Here is a 16,613-nt window from a genome sequence, read left to right on the forward strand (position 1 = left end):
CTGACCTTATTCCATCTCCTGTGTCAATTTGCCAATTTACACTAGCATTTAACTCATAGGGTCGTTTACCAGTCAAGTGGATGGCCCCAGAAGCTCTATTTGACAGGATATACACGCACCAAAGTGATGTGTGAGTATGGACGAAATACACATTTACCATATTTGTAATGGGCAGAAGTTGGCCAGATACCTGTGGCTTGTATGATATGACCTGTGTGTTGACTGATGGGGCTTGTCCGTCTGTATCTGCAGATGGTCTTTCGGGGTGCTGCTGTGGGAGATCTTCACCCTGGGGGGCTCGCCGTACCCGGGGGTCCCTGTAGAAGAGCTGTTCAAGCTGCTGAAGGAGGGCCACCGCATGGACAAGCCCTCCACCTGCACTCACGAATTGTAAGCCTCCTTCCTATGCGTTCTATCATTAGAATGGATGCTATGGGTTTATCCCAGAGCACAGGGATGCAGCTGCTGCAAAGACATTGATCTCTGATAATAAAAAATACAGGCAAGCCAGCAGCAGAATTAGGACTCTTTCCCGCTCTCTTACTCTCCCTCTCTATTCTCTCCATTTCTCCTCCTCCCTCCCAGATACATGATGATGAGGGACTGCTGGCATGCCGTTCCCTCTCACCGGCCCACGTTCAAACAGCTGGTGGAAGACCTGGACCGCACCCTGGCCATGACGTCCAACCAGGTGAGTCTCCACATTGAGCACGCCTCAGCAGTTCACACAGAGTCAACAAAGGTGATAAACTCACATCCTTGTATTACTGTCAGGACCAAATGCTAAATGTTAAAATGTTGTGTTTACTTGATATTTAAGCCACTTGTCTGTATGTGGGTGTGAAATGGATGATATCCAAAGACAGATATATGACTGTGTTCTGGCCAGTGTGTCCAATCCTCTCTCATAAATCCCATCTGTGTGTGTTTGCAGGAGTACTTGGAGCTGTCTGTGCCTCTGGACCAGTATTCCCCCAGCTACCCTGACACTCGCAGCTCCACCTGTTCCTCTGGCGAGGACTCTGTCTTCTCCCACGATGCTGGGGCCGAGGAGCCCTGCCTGCCAAAGTTCCCTCCCCATTCCAACGGGGTGGCCCTCAAGAAGCGCTGATACCTCACTCCCCTCAAACACCCTGACATTCCTCTTACTGTCGTTCCTTCTCTGCACCACTGGCCTGGTATGAACTCTCCCAACCCTCCCAGAGACTAGGCAAAACACTGGTGGAGAATTCTGAAACTTTGAAACGTACCGGTTGGGCATCAAGGACTCAAGGCTGCAGCAGTTTCTTGGCTCGTGATTGAGGTGGATATGTTTTCGGGGCACTTTGTATTGCTGGGATTGTCTTTCTTTTTGTGTCAAACGGTGCAGGAGAAGGAAAGACTAATTTCTCCACTTTGGGCATTTCATGGAACAAGATAAACAGACCGTACTAAACTGAAAGAATTATGAATTGGATGGATCTGAGTTAGGATTATGTCTGTTGTATTTTTCCAATGTTCATCAATAATAAATGAAATTATTTTGCTTTTAAGACCAAATCCAGAGAATATATTAACAAGGGACATTCATACAGTGCCTTCAGAAAGTGTTCACACCTCTTGACCTTTTCAAAATGTTGTTGTTACAAAGTGGGATTAAAATGGATTGAATTATCATTTTTTTGTCAACGATCTATACAAAATAGTCATATCTAGGTGGAAGAAAAATATTATGGAAAAATATGAACAATAAAACACTAATATACCTTGATTAGATAAGTATTTATATTCCTGAGTCAATACATGTAATAATCAACCTTGGCAGTGATTCCAACTGTTAGTCTTTCCTGGATTGTAAAATATCTGCCCATTATTCTTAAAAATGTTCTTCGTGATCATTCCTAGACAGCCATTTTCAAGTCTTGCCATTGATTTTCAAGCCATTTTAAGTCAAAACTGTAACTAGGCCACTCAGAAACATTCAATGTCATCTTGGACAGTGTACTCCAGTGTATTTTTGGCCTTGTGTTTTATATTATTGTCCTGCTGAAAGGTGAATTTGTCTCCCAGTGTCTGTTGGAAAGCAGCCTAAACCAGATTTCCCTCTAGGATTTTGCCTGTGCTTATTTTTATCCCCCCAAAAAACTCTAGTCCTTGCCGATGACAAATATACCCATAACACGATGCAGCCACCACCGTGCTTGAAAATATGAAGAGTGGTACTCCATGATGTGTTGGATTTGCCTTAAACATAACACTTTGTATTCAGGACATAAAGTTGAATTCTTTGAATTTTTTTTGCAGTTTTACTTGCATGCATGTTATGGAATATTTTTTTACCTGTATTCTAACTAGGCAAGTCAGTTAAGAACAAATTCTTATTTACAATGACGGCCTAGGAACATGACGGCCTTGTTCAGGGGCAGAACAACATATTTTTACCTTATTAGCTCGGGGATTTGATCTAACAACCTTTCGGGTTACTGGCCCAACGCTCTAACCACTAGTCTACCTGCCGCCCCAGGTACAGGCTTCCTTCTTTTCACTCTCTGTCATTTAGGTTAGTATTGTGGAGTAACTACAATGTTATTGATCCTCAGTTTCTCCTATCACAGCCATTAAACTCTGTAACTGTTTTAAAGTCTCTTTTGGCCTCATGGTGAAATCCCTCTACGGCAACTGAGTAAGGAAAGACGTCTATCTTTGTAGTGATACACCACCCAAAGTGTAATTAATAACTTCACCATGCTCAAAGGGATATTCAATGTCTGCTTTTTTATTTTTACCCATCTACCAATAGGTGCCCTTTGAGGCATTGGAAAACCTTCCGGGTCTTTGTGGTTGAATCTGTGTTTGAAATTCACTGCTCGACTGAGGGGTACAGAGATGTATGTGTGGGGAACAGAGATGTATGTGTGGGGAACAGAGATGTATGTGTGGGGTACAGAGATGAGGTAGACATAAAAAAAATCATGTTAAAACACTTATTGCAACTTATTATATGACTTATAAAGCAAATGTTTACTCCTAGACTGTAGGCTTGCCATAACAAAGGGGTTGAATATGTCAGCTTTTCATTTTTTTGTAATTTCAAAAAACGTTATTTAACTTGACATTATGGGGTATTGTGTTTAGGTCAGTGACACAATCTCAATTTAATGTATTTTAAATTCAGTCTGTAACACAACAAAATGTGGAAAAGGTCCAGGGGTTTGAATACTTTCTGAAGGCACTCTTCCTTGTATATGTTGGTGCAGTGGTCAGTTATTTCATTCATATTACAATCTCCTTGTAAATACAGTTAAATTTATAAATATGAATATATATTTACACAGCACTCTTTATTTTTATTACCATGTTTTTTATTTTCTTTTTGTACAAGGAAGCTTATGTTTGATCCATTTGAGTATAGTCCATAAGGGGAGTTGCTACATGAAAATAACTATAAATTGTATTAAATATTACTTGGCCAGTTTTCGCTATTTCTAAATTTGTCAGCTTTGCTTTTTTTTTTAACCATTAATCAATTGGCTGCTTAACCACTAGTGGAAACATATGTATTTTCTATCAATCTTTTCAGGTCCAAATGTTTTTTCATGACAACCTGCAATACAGCGTTATTCTTAGCTCAATGTCTGCAGTTGGTATCGATCAGCGACACCAGCAATGTTCCTTTTACTAAACTCCATGCTGTAGTCGTGCGTGCATACATATGTTTAATGTCTGAAGTGTATGCTTGTGTACTTGTACGTTGTGGGAGTGTGCGTGTGAGGGTTTAGTCTTTTTATGTACCTCTTCTCATTCATGATCTGTCGTTTATTTTAAGTATGATCACAACTGTAAAGATTTCTAGTTGTTAACCATGCTTATTAAAAAGAACCAGAATTCTATGCTTTAGATAACACCATGCACTTTCATTGTGCATGCCTGCCATGTAATGACCGTATCCTCTTCATGCTTTAACAGGAGGTCCATTTGTTTTCAGGGATCTTCTGATAAAGGTTTGCAGAGCACTTATGTCATCGTAAAAGAATTACATTAAATAAAATGCTGTCGAACAAAAACGAATCAATAAAGCTTTCAGAGTTTGAAAGGACTTAATAAACAGGTGCATAAATATCTTCATTTTGTTGTTTATGATGTAAATCATACTTACGAAGATGGACTGATGGCCACTTCAATCTCCTACCCATTTAGCGCAGGTTACTGGGGGCGATTAAATATGATAATGTGCTGCTGACACCAGAAGAAATGTCCGCTGGTACAGAGAGCCGTGGGCAGCCGTAAACATTGAATTTATTACAGTGTAAATGGCTTGGTTTGGCTGGCTCTCCAGTGCCATCCATCAACCCCCCCACAGACCCTGATACCCATGTCTGCCTCTGGCTTCCTGCTATGGGCTGATGCATCACCTGGATTGCTGTCTCCATGCAACAGGCTTAAACTAACGCCACACAGTGGGACAGCTCCTGATCCCTGTTAAGAGCTAGCTTTGACTGCTAGGTTCAATGGAAGTAGCCTTTATTGCCTACGGAATATCATTGCTGAAAGTAAATATGGAAGGATGCAAGAACGAGTTAGATTTCTGATTCATGTGTGAGCTGTTTTATCCTTCAGACCTGTGTATTTGAACTGAAATATGTAACGTCAACTAATGACTCATTGCTGCAGGAGGGATGAAGTGAACGTTTCACTGTTTTGAGAAAAGGCCTTTCCAGGGACACAGTGCCTCATCTGTCCTTTACCAGGTAATGAGAAACCGCCTCTGTTCCCTTCCTGGAATCTGAGAGGCCAATGATGTCACCGGAATGTTGTTTTTTGGAGGAATTGTATTAATCCCTGGAAACGCGTACTAATAAAAGGTACATCTGTGTGCTGTGGCTGAGGTGACAGTCAAGGGCTCCATATCGGAATAGAATGGACTCCAGGAACATGGGTTTATGGACAGCTAATGCATTGCTAAGACGGCAGGTGCAATTAAATGGATGGTATTATCACTTTGACAGATGGGCTAGGAAGAGTTGGGTGGGGCAGAGTTAAGTGGGTGGGGCAACGCTAGGTGATGTCTTCAAACATCACTTTTTGTTCATCGTTGTCATTAGGATGTGCTGAACATACTCAGTCTTTGAGACTGAGAAAAACAAGCATAGTGTGAAGAAATAACAGTCAATAAAAAGTCCTCATTTGAAGTCTGGGAATAATATTTTAAAACAGAATGCTTCAGCCTCCAGAAAATGCCTGATTTAAATGCATAATGTTTCCACAGAGTGCTGGATTAGTTATTGGTGTTTTAACACTGACCCTGTCCATGGCTGTAGGGACTCAGATGAATTGCTTTATTTTCTTGTTTACTTAAGTTGTCCTGATTTATTCAACCTTGGGCTCCAAGTCTCTGTTTTTCAAGCAACACAAATCCTCCATTATTGTTCACACTTTGTGCCCTGTCAGGACTGACAGATGACCTGCCCTTCACCTTGCAGACTCCCCACAGAGGTGACGCGTTGTCAATCAGACATCATTATTCACCTTCAATAGCAAGTGGAGCTTGTGAGGATGGTGGGGGGTACTTGCTTATTAAAGCCTCCACCGGAGAGAGGAGTGGTGACATCAGCCTGTTGTTGTGCGCCTTTGGCTGTCACATCGCAATTGAGCCGATTATTTATGGGAACAAGGGAGGAGAAAGTGGAGGGGGCCGTCAATGCACATGAGGGGTAGAAGGGGACAAAAGGGAGCGGTACAATGCAGGTGCTCATGAATATCAATTCGGCCAGCTTCCATCTGCTATGAGTTGTGGAGGAGACCGAGGCCCGTCTCCTGTCCTAAAGGCAGAGTGTCTGCTGAGCCCAGAGTGTGAGGGGGCAGTGCCCAAAGTGAAGGGTGCACTGTGCTGTTAGAGCCGATGAACATACTGGTCTCTTTAATAGCCACTGAGGGTTCAGTCTGTATCTGTGAAGCGCTACAGATTGCGTGATAGAAATGTAAAGGCCATGTCCGTTTCAGACGACATATACAGCGTTTACCGTGAATGTGGTCTCTGCTATCTCGGGAACATTGCCTTTAAATTTCAATCACACTATAACTCGGAACGTCCGTGATACGGATGGAATAGAGCCCTAAAACCATGTCACCTATAATGAGCTGTAATCAAGACTTACAACCAAAATAAATATTTTGAAGCACAAATGCAGACAAGGAAGGAAAAATGGTCTGTGAATTACTCAGTAATAACGTCAGAAACAATATTTTTACTTTCTCAAGTGGGTTGTTTCGCCAGCCTCTTTATTGAGGGTTAGGAGTTGATGATCATCTGTGTTTTCATCCTACTGTGGCTATTGTGGTTTTTGGGGTGTAGTTCAGTTCTTGCAACACAGTTTGCAGTGGAACGAAATACGTAATCATTTTATGATGATGGAAATGTTTTCAAAAGAAAAGGATACACATAGCAGCAGTCTCAGCAGTATAGCATAGAATTTCTAACAGCACACTGAGGTAAATATGACAGCTGTTGGCAGGGAGTATACATGCACTTTGGCTGTTGATGCAGGGGTCTCTGTTGAGGGCTGGGCCCCTGTCTATGGGATGGCTGTGTCTGAGACAGGTCCCCAGTGCCCTCTGCTCACTGGGACAGAACTGACAGTCGGGGGTTATCGTAGGGCGAGGCCTGTCACTCACTGGACATCACAGTATTGTCTCTCAGTATCTGCCCTGCACCTCCCTCCATGCCCATCATGGGAGCGGTCTTGTACTCAAAGGGAAAGAATAAACTTGGCATTCACACGTCATAGAGAAAGGGAAAAGTAATGCATGCAGTGTCGTCCAGCCACATTCATATCCTCTCTGAACTACTAATAGCCACTCTGAAAACATAGCCTCTTTGAGACATTAAAATGTTTGTGGGGGAGACCAGGGGCAATTCCAACAGGGGGCAATTGTAACATTTTGAGTTTCTCCAAACAGAAACAAGTTACTTGTGATGAAACTCACTCAGTACATGCCCATTTAGGTTCTTTCCCTGCTTGACATTTTGAGCCAAATGTCAGATTTTTTATACTGTCCTGGGCATTAATGTCCAAGAATTCAAACTGGCATAATTTTCATCACTATATGCTGGCTAAATATTGACATGTGTCACTATTGTTGTCTCTTGCTAGGCACATGATGTTTTGTTATGGCTGCTCAATCCAAGCAGCCAAATGATGAAAACAACCCACTGGGCACAGACGTCATTTCAACGTCTAGTTTTGATATACATTTTGTGGAGTTGTCAACTAATGGAAAATAAAATAAAAATTCACCATGTCATTGGATTTAGGTATGACATTCCCTTACATTGATGACTTCTTGTGAATCCAAATCACTTTTCCACATTGATTCAACATCATCACATGTTATATTTTTTGTTGAAATGTCGTGGTAACAAAGTTGATTTAATCAGTTTTTGCCCAGTGGGAAGTGATTTTACCTTTAAGATGGTATGAATTATACGTGAATTATACAAATACTAACTAACCAAATAATACCAGCCTTGGGGTCCTGTAGGGTGCCAACGAAGTTGTAAACAGATATGATCTGGGCACCATCAGACTATTCAAGATGTTTTGAGCGGAACTGAAGGGCCATGCATAAACGGGGGTTGTTACTGTAAATATTGCTTACATAAAAATACTTACATTCACCGGTCAGTTTATTAGGTACACCCATCTAGTACTGGGTCGGACACCCCTTTGCCTCCAGAATATCCAGAATTCTTCAGGGCATGGATTTTACAAGGTGTTGGAAATGTTCCACAAGGATATCGGCCCATGCTGAAGTGATGGCATCACGCAATACATTCATGCTGTGAACAGCCCATTCCATCTCACCCCAAAGATGCTCTATTGGGTTTGGTCAGCAACAATGTTCAGATAAGCTATAGCATTCAATCATTGCTCACTTGGTATCAGGGTACCTAATGTGTGCCAGGGAAACATTCCCCACACCAGTACACCACTGCCACAAGCCTGAACCGTTGACACCAGGCAGGATGGGTCCATGGACTCAAGCTGCTTACGCCAAATTCTGACTGTCATCAGCATGACACAACAGGAACTGGGATTCGTCGGACCAGGCAATGTTTTTCCACTCCTCAATTGTCCAATTGTCCAGTGTCGGTGATCGCGTTCCCACTGGAGCCACTCGTCTTGTTTTTAGCTGATTAGAGTAGAATCCGGTATGGTCGTCTGCTGCAATAGCCCATCTGTGACAAGGATTGACGAGTTGTCGTTCTGCACACCACTGTTGTAGTGTGCTGTTATTTGTCTGTTTGTGGCCCACCTGTTAGTTTGCACGATTCTTGCCATTCTCCTTCAACCTCTCTCATCAACAAGCTGTTTTCGCCCACAGGACTGCCGCTGACTGGATGTTTTTTGTTTGTCGTACCATTCTCGGTAGACCCTAGACACTATCGTGCGAGAAAACACCAGGAGGGTGGCTGTTTCTGAGATACTGAATCCGGTGCGCCAGGCACAGACAATCATACCATGCTCAAAGTTGCTTAGGTCACTCATTTGGCCCATTCTAACATTCAATCAAACAGTAACTAAATGCCTCGATGCCTGTCTGCTTGCTTTATATAGCAAGCCACGGCCGCGTGACTCACTGTCTGTGGTGTACCTAATAAACTGTCCGGTTAGTGTATTTGTTTTAGCAAAATCATTACATATGTCTATGATAATATGATAAATGTTTTTGAATGTAAAAAATACAAATTGTTGAGTTTATTTGGTTTATTTCTTGAGCTGTTACAATTGCCCCTGGCACGAGGGCAAATGTAATGTACGGACTTTTCGGAATAAAATCTATATTGTTATCCGACCGTCTTATGTACAGCCCTAAATGGTATTCATTGATTAGGAAACAGATGTTTCATTTATTTTTATGATATTTAAACTGTATTTAAGCAGGGAATCATGCTGAGACCACAGCCTCTTTCACAGATGAGCCCTGATTGAACACATCAATAAACAACTATTACACTATACATATCTATATACACATCAATGACAAATTACATGAAAAGAAAACACAAAACACATTCAAGAAACACAATTATATGAAACAAACACATTATTCAGTTAAAAGGCCCTCTGACATTCTCAGAATTGCCCTATAGGCACCAACTCCACCAACCCTGCTCACTTTGAGATGATTCCACATGAGGCGCCAAAAAACAAAAAGCAGATTTACCTAACTCAGTGGAGATTGAAGGGATTTCCAGGGTCAGCCATCCCTGAGTCCGGGTCTGGTAACCTATACGTCTGAAGGTTAACAATGAGGTAAGGTATGGTGTAAGTTTATACAAGAGGGCTTTATTGACAAAAAGAGTGCAATGCATCAATCGCGAGACTTCAATGAGGGCCAGCCTACATTCTGATACAAAATGCAATGATGTGTACTGAACCTATCGCCCGTAATAAAGTGCAATGCGATTTTCTTATAGAAAAAGTAACTAGCCTAGTTCAAGTGATCTCTGAGCAGTAGAGTAAAAGACAAACATTGTTATAATTGCCCCTAGTCTCCACTACACATTTATATTGTGTAAAAACATTTGGTGACATTATTCTTTCCATAAATGAGTGATTATGACTGTGGCAAGAAGCTATTTGATTCAAGCATTGATGGAGTCTGTCTGGTAGTGTGAGTGTGGTTGGGGAAGAGCAGATGGAGGACAGTGGTTTTGTGTAGGTAGGTGTAAAGCTACCAATGGATGGATGTGTCTGGTTGACAAGGTGTGTTGCCCTCCTCCTCACAAAAGTGTTGCCTGCAGGCATGGCCCCTCCTCTTTCCCACCGGATCAACTTTCTTCTGCGTTGGAATGAGAGTCAGACACTTCCTCCAGGCTGAGACACATAACCTGGTCTTGCTAAGGCCTTTATCAAACAGGATCAACTGGTGTGCCAAGCCATTGCTCCCCTGTCCCCACGGGCAGGAGGATACCTGCACATGCATTCCTCCAACACATCCCACTCCCAAGAGGCATATCACATATCTTTTATGACTGCTCCGCTCAAATGGGGAGATGGTTGCTCTGCATAGTACTGCATGATAGCGAGCTATGATAAAGACATGCTTGGTTGTTGGAGATTTCTGAGCTCCCCTGGTAATTCTCTAAATATCAACATCGAAATGCTGCTCAACAGACATCCCACTGTCTTACTGTCTTGGAAAAAGGTGGGAATTGATATCTGGACCGACAAGAGACTTATCAAGGTTGTCTGCTTAGAACAGTGGTATATGGAAAAAGTCATCTGTTTTCCCAGTAATGTATAAAGGATGAAGACACCAGTTATTGATGGTGTGACAGATTGGTGTGGCTAGTGTCACATGTTCCCCGGAGGATACTCTAGCCTACCCCAGAGCTTTTCTCAACTTGGTTCTATTTCCCGGCTGGCTGCAGCGAGCCTTTTGAGTGTTCCCTATGCTAGTCAAAGTGAGTGACGAGATAGGGGAGGGAATGAATCAAAGCAGGGTCATTGTCCTCAGGACTCTGTCTGTCTAATCATATCACTTGGCCAGCCCTGAGCCATATCTCTTCATACTCTCTTTAATTAAATTGAGTCTGTGATGAGATTACCTGACTGACATACCATCCTATGTGTAACTCTGAGCCCCAGCATGACAACATGGGGAACACATACAACATATGATACTTGTGTTTTTTATGGTTGTTTTGTATTTTAGATGATGTAGGTCACAAAACAAACAGTAACATACTGTATCATATCGCCTTTCTGCAGAGCAGCAGATAACATTTCAGCCCACCTGCTACACCCCTAAAATGTCATCTGCTCTGCAGCAAGTAGCCTAAGTAAAAAGGTTTTATCCTCCGTTTTTTATTGACTAATATGAAATAATCAGAAGCTTTATTGGTATGTTTGTGACATTTGGATTGCCTGTAAAAGACAGTCATCAAACGTGACAGAATTGTGTTGGATGGGACCTGTTGTGACAAACACTTACCTTATTGGATTTTGGTCAAATGGTTTATTGATATGGTTGGATGTGTTTGAGCCTGAATCACTGGGCATGCTGCTGGCTCCTCCAGGACTTTGATGTCACCATGTCCCTTTGAGCTCTTTTGGCTCTTAGAGACGTCTAAGGTTGCAATGTGTTCGAGTTGCGTCAGGGGTAACTTTAGCATTTTAGCTAACCCTTCCCCTTATTATAAACTTAACCCAATTCACCTACTTCGTAAATTCACTTAACCTTTGTAGTTTTAGTTCCCCTAACCTTTCACATAAATTATCCCAACCTTTGTAACAACGTAAATTCTCCCCGTAATTCTCCTTTGTTGTTACTATGCAACAAGCAACCTGGTCTCAGAGAAAGAGGTATAATGAAATACTTCCACAAGATACATTTTGAGTTACTTCTTCAAATTCGTATGACGAGGTAAGACAAATTATTCTATAGTCCTCTAATTCCTATGATGTTGTGTGACCGCTATTTCATTCATAATATAAACGTAATGTAACATATCCTACTAACTGAGTGTCACAGATTTACTTGTGAATAATTGTAATATTAAACTAACCCTTGTCATTAGTTCACCTAAAAACCAACATAAATTCACCCAAATATAATTATTATCCTTTGTTGTTTTGAAGCAAGAAGCAAACTGGTCTCAGAAAGAAGCATAATACTTTTAGTCCTCCAAGACTTATGATAACTTACATTCAAAAACTCAACCATGGACACTCTTACTGACAGTTGTGGCTGCTTTGCGTAATGTATTGTTGTCTCTACCTTCTTGCCCTTTGTGCTGTTGTCTGTGCCCAATAATGTTAGTATCCTGTTTTGTGCTGTTACCATATTGTGCTGCTGCCATGTTGTGTTACTATCATGTTGTGTTGCTACCATGCTGTGTTGTCATGTGTTGCTGCCATGCTATGTTGTTGTCTTCGGTCTTGTGTGTTGTAGGTTGTGCTGTCTGTCTTGTCATGAAGTGTGTTTTGTCCTATATTTTTATTTAATTTATTGTTCATTTTTAATCCCAGCCCCCTGCCTCCGTAGGTAGCCTTTTACCTTTTGGTAGGCAATCATTGTAAATAAAAATGTGTTCTTAACTGACTTGCCTAGTTAAATAAAGGTTAAATAAGTCAATTTGAAAAAAGACATATTCCAACTCGTATGCTGTTGTACTACCAGTAAAGACGTATATTACTATACGTCCTCTAATTTGTATGATTTTGTACAAATGCTATTCCATTCATATAATATTATAACTCATTCAAGACTTATTATAATTTACATTACTGTCACGCCCTGACCATAGTTTACTTTGTATTTTCTATGTTTTGATTGGTCAGGGTGTGATCTGAGTGGGTATTCTATGTTTCATGTCTTGTTTGTCTATTTCTATGTTCAGCCTGATATGGTTCTCAGTCAGAGGCAGGTGTTCGTCATTGTCTCTGATTGGGAACCATATTTAGGTAGCCTGGGTTTCACTGTGTGTTTGTGGGTGATTGTTCCTGTCTATGTGTTTTTCACCAGATAGGCTGTTTAGGTTTTCGTTACGTTTTGTTTTGTAGTATTGTATTGGAGATTCGTGTTTCGTATTATTAATAAACATGGATCGTAAACCACACGCTGCATTTTGGTCCGACTCTCCTTCGTATGAAGACGAAACTCGTTACAGAATCACCCACCACCAACGGACCAAGCAGCGTGTCAACAGGCAGGTGCAGCGGGAGAAGAAACAACAGGAACAGCCCAAGGAGGAGTACAGTATGGAGTATACTACTTGGGAGGAGATCGACAGGTGGGCGGCCGACCCAGGGAGAGTGCCGGAGCCCGCCTGGGATTCGCTGGAGCAGTGCGAGGAGGGTTACCGTAGAATGGAGGCGGTGAAAGCAGAGAGGCGCTGGTATGAGAAGGCAGCACGGCGACGCGGATGGAAGCCTGAGAGGCAGCCCCAAAAATGTCTTGGGGGGGGGGGCTAACAGGGAGTATGGCTATGCCAGGTAGGAGACCTGAGCAGACTCCCTGTGCTTACCGGGGGGCTAGAGAGACCGGACAGGCACCGTGTTATGCAGTGGTGCTCCAGCTCCGCGTGTCTGCCGGGCTAGATTGAGCGTCGAGCCTAATGCCATGAAGCCTGCTCTACGCAGCTGGTCCCCAGTGCGTCTCCTTGGGCCGGCTTACATGGCACCAGCCTTGCGCTCGGTGTCTCCGGTTCGCCTGCATAGCCCAGTGCGGGCTATTCCACCTCGCCGCACTGGCAGGGCGACCTTGAGCATTCAACCAGGTAAGGTTGGGCAGGCTCGGTGCTCAAGAGCTCCAGTGCGCCTGCACGGTCCGGTTTTTCCAGTACCACCTCCACACCCCAGCCCTCCGGTAGCAGCTCCCCGCACCAGGCTTCCTGTGCGTGTCCTTGGCCCAGTACCACCAGTGCCAGTACCACGCATCAGGCCTACAGTGCGCCTCGCCTGTCCAGCGCTGTCGGAGCCCTCCTCCTCTCCAGCGCTGTCGGAGTCTCCCGCCTGTTTAGCGCTGTCAGAGCTTTCCGCCTCTACAGCGCTGCCGGAGTCTCCCGCCTGTTCAGAACTGCCAGTTAGCATAGAGCTGCCAGTTAGCATAGAGCTGCCAGTTAGCATAGAGCTGCCAGTTAGCATAGAGCTGCCAGTTAGCTTAGAGCTGCCAGTTAGCAAGGAGCTGCCAGTCTGCAAGGAGCTGCCAGTCTGCATGGAGCTGCCAGTCTGCATAGAGCTGCCAGTCTGCATGGAGCTGCCAGTCTGCAAGGAGCCGCCAGAGCTGCCTGTCTGCAGGATGCCGCCAGAGCTGCCAGTCTGCAAGGAGCCGCCAGAGCTGCCAGTCTGCAAGGAGCCGCCAGAGCTGCCAGTCTGCATGGAGCAGCCAGGGCCGCCAGTCAGCATGGAGCAGCCAGGGCCGCCAGTCAGCATGGAGCAGCCAGGGCCGCCAGTCAGCATGGAGCAGCCAGTCAGCATGGAGCAGCCAGTCAGCATGGAGCAGCCAGTCAGCATGGAGCAGCCAGAGCAGCCAGTCAGCATGGAGCAGCCAGAGCAGCCAGTCAGCATGGAGCAGCCAGAGCTGCCAGTCAGCATGGAGCAGCCAGTCAGCATGGAGCAGCCAGAGCTGCCAGTCAGCATGGAGCAGCCAGTCAGCATGGAGCAGACAGAGCTGCCAGTCGACCAGACTCTTCCAGATCTGCCAGTCGTCCAGACTGTTCCAGATCTGCCAGTCGTCCAGACTCTTCCAGATCTGCCAGTCGTCCAGACTCTTCCAGATCTGCCAGTCGTCCAGACTCTTCCAGATCTGCCAGTCGTCCAGACTCTTCCAGATCTGCCAGTCGTCCAGACTCTTCCAGATCTGCCAGTCGTCCAGACTCTTCCAGATCTGCCAGTCGTCCAGACTCTTCCAGATCTGCCAGTCGTCCAGACTCTTCCAGATCTGCCAGTCGACCAGACTCTTCCAGATCTGCCAGTCGACCAGACTCTTCCAGATCTGCCAGTCGACCAGACTCTTCCAGATCTGCCAGTCGTCCAGACTCTCTCAGATCTGCCAGTCGTCCAGACTCTCTCAGATCTGCCAGTCGTCCAGACTCTCTCAGATCTGCCAGTCGTCCAGATTCTCCCAGATCCGCCAGTCGTCCAGATTCTCCCAGATCCGCCAGTCGACCAGATTCTCCCAGATCCGCCAGTCGACCAGATTCTCCCAGATCCGCCAGTCGACCAGATTCTCCCAGATCCGCCAGTCGACCAGATTCTCCCAGATCCGCCAGTCGACCAGATTCTCCCAGATCCGCCAGTCGACCAGATTCTCCCAGATCCGCCAGTCGACCAGATTCTCCCAGATCCGCCAGTCGACCAGATTCTGCTGAAACCGCCAGCCGACCAGATTCTGCTGAAACCGCCAGCCGACCAGATTCTGCTGAAACCGCCAGCCGACCAGATTCTGCTGAAACCGCCAGCCAGCCAGGTTCTGGTAGTTTCTACTACCTGCCTGGGCTTCTTCTCAGTGCTGAGCTTCTTCTCAGTGCTGAGCTTCTTCTCAGTGCTGAGCTTCTTCTCAGTGCTGAGCTTCTTCTCAGTGCTGAGCTTCTTCTCAGTGCTGAGCTTCTTCTCAGTGCTGAGCTTCCTCTCAGTGCTGAGCTACCTATCTGTCCCGAGTTACCTCTGTCCCGAGCTGTCCCTCTGTCCCATGTTATCATTGTGGTGGGTAACCTATTTAGGGACGTTTAGGAGGGGGATTAAAACTGTCATGGAGTGGGGTCCACGTCCAGCGCCAGAGCCGCCACCGCGGACAGATGCCCACCCAGACCCTCCCCTATAGGTTCAGGTTTTGCGGCCGGAGTCCGCACCTTGGGGGGGGGGTACTGTCACGCCCTGACCATAGTTTACTTTGTATTTTCTATGTTTTGATTGGTCAGGGTGTGATCTGAGTGGGTATTCTATGTTTCATGTCTTGTTTGTCTATTTCTATGTTCAGCCTGATATGGTTCTCAGTCAGAGGCAGGTGTTCGTCATTGTCTCTGATTGGGAACCATATTTAGGTAGCCTGGGTTTCACTGTGTGTTTGTGGGTGATTGTTCCTGTCTATGTGTTTTTCACCAGATAGGCTGTTTAGGTTTTCGTTACGTTTTGTTTTGTAGTATTGTATTGGAGATTCGTGTTTCGTATTATTAATAAACATGGATCGTAAACCACACGCTGCATTTTGGTCCGACTCTCCTTCGTATGAAGACGAAACTCGTTACAATTACCCAATTCGTAATGTAACGTAACATATCATACATTACATGGAGTGTCACAGATTTACCTACAGAATAATATTAATATTTTCCGCACCTTTGTCCTTAGTTCACCTAACCAATGTACAGTTGAAGTCGGAAGTTTACATAAACTTAGGTTGGAGTCATTAAAACTCGTTTTTCAACCATTCCACAAATTTCTTGTTAACAAACTATCGTTTTGGGAAGTCGGTTAGCACATCTACCTTGTGTATGACACAAGTAATTTTTCCAACAATTGTTTACAGACAGATTATTTCACTTATAATTCACTGTATCACAATTCCAGTGGGTCAGAAGATTACATACACTAAGTTGACTGTGCCTTTAAACAGCTTGGAAAATTCCAGAAAATGATGTCATGGCTTTAGAAGCTTCTGATAGGCTAATTGACATAATTTGAGTGAATTGGAGGTGTACCTGTGGATGTATTTCAAGGCCTACCTTCAAACTCAGTGCCTCTTTGCTTGACATCATGGGACAATCAAAATAAATCAGCGAAGACCTCAGAAAATAAATTGTAGACCTCCACAAGTCTGGTTCATCCTTGGGAGCAATTTCCAAATCTCTGAAGGTACCACATTCATCTGTACAAACAATAGTATGCAAGTATAAACACCATGGGACCACGCAGCCATCATACCGTTCAGGAAGGAGGCGTTTTCTGTCTCCTAGAGATTAACGTACTTAATGTGCGAAAAGTGCAAATCAATCCCAGAACAACAGCAAAGGACCTTGTGAAGATGCTGGATGACCATAATGACCATCGTTATGTTTGGAGGAAAAAGGGGGAGGCTTGCAAGAACGAAGAACACCATCCCAACCGTGAAGAACGGGGGTGGCAGCA

At 44.3% G+C, this 16,613-nt stretch overlaps 1 protein-coding gene across 6 annotated transcripts in view; it reads left to right on the plus strand.

The window, feature by feature from the left end:
• Positions 1–4,043, plus strand: part of LOC139390248 (fibroblast growth factor receptor 1a) — a 43,321-nt gene extending 39,278 nt beyond the window's left edge. For all 6 annotated transcript variants that reach the window (XM_071137501.1, XM_071137499.1, XM_071137503.1 and 3 more), the window contains 4 exons: positions 60–130; positions 253–390; positions 586–691; positions 935–4,043. In XM_071137501.1, coding sequence (XP_070993602.1) covers positions 60–130; positions 253–390; positions 586–691; positions 935–1,111 — 492 coding nt within the window. In that variant the 3' untranslated portion in view covers positions 1,112–4,043. The remainder of the gene's footprint in view (positions 1–59; positions 131–252; positions 391–585; positions 692–934) is intronic.
• The last annotated feature ends 12,570 nt before the right edge of the window (positions 4,044–16,613 follow it).

Source organism: Oncorhynchus clarkii, chromosome 30 (genome assembly GCF_045791955.1).
Source record: "Oncorhynchus clarkii lewisi isolate Uvic-CL-2024 chromosome 30, UVic_Ocla_1.0, whole genome shotgun sequence".
Lineage (NCBI taxonomy): Eukaryota > Metazoa > Chordata > Actinopteri > Salmoniformes > Salmonidae > Oncorhynchus > Oncorhynchus clarkii.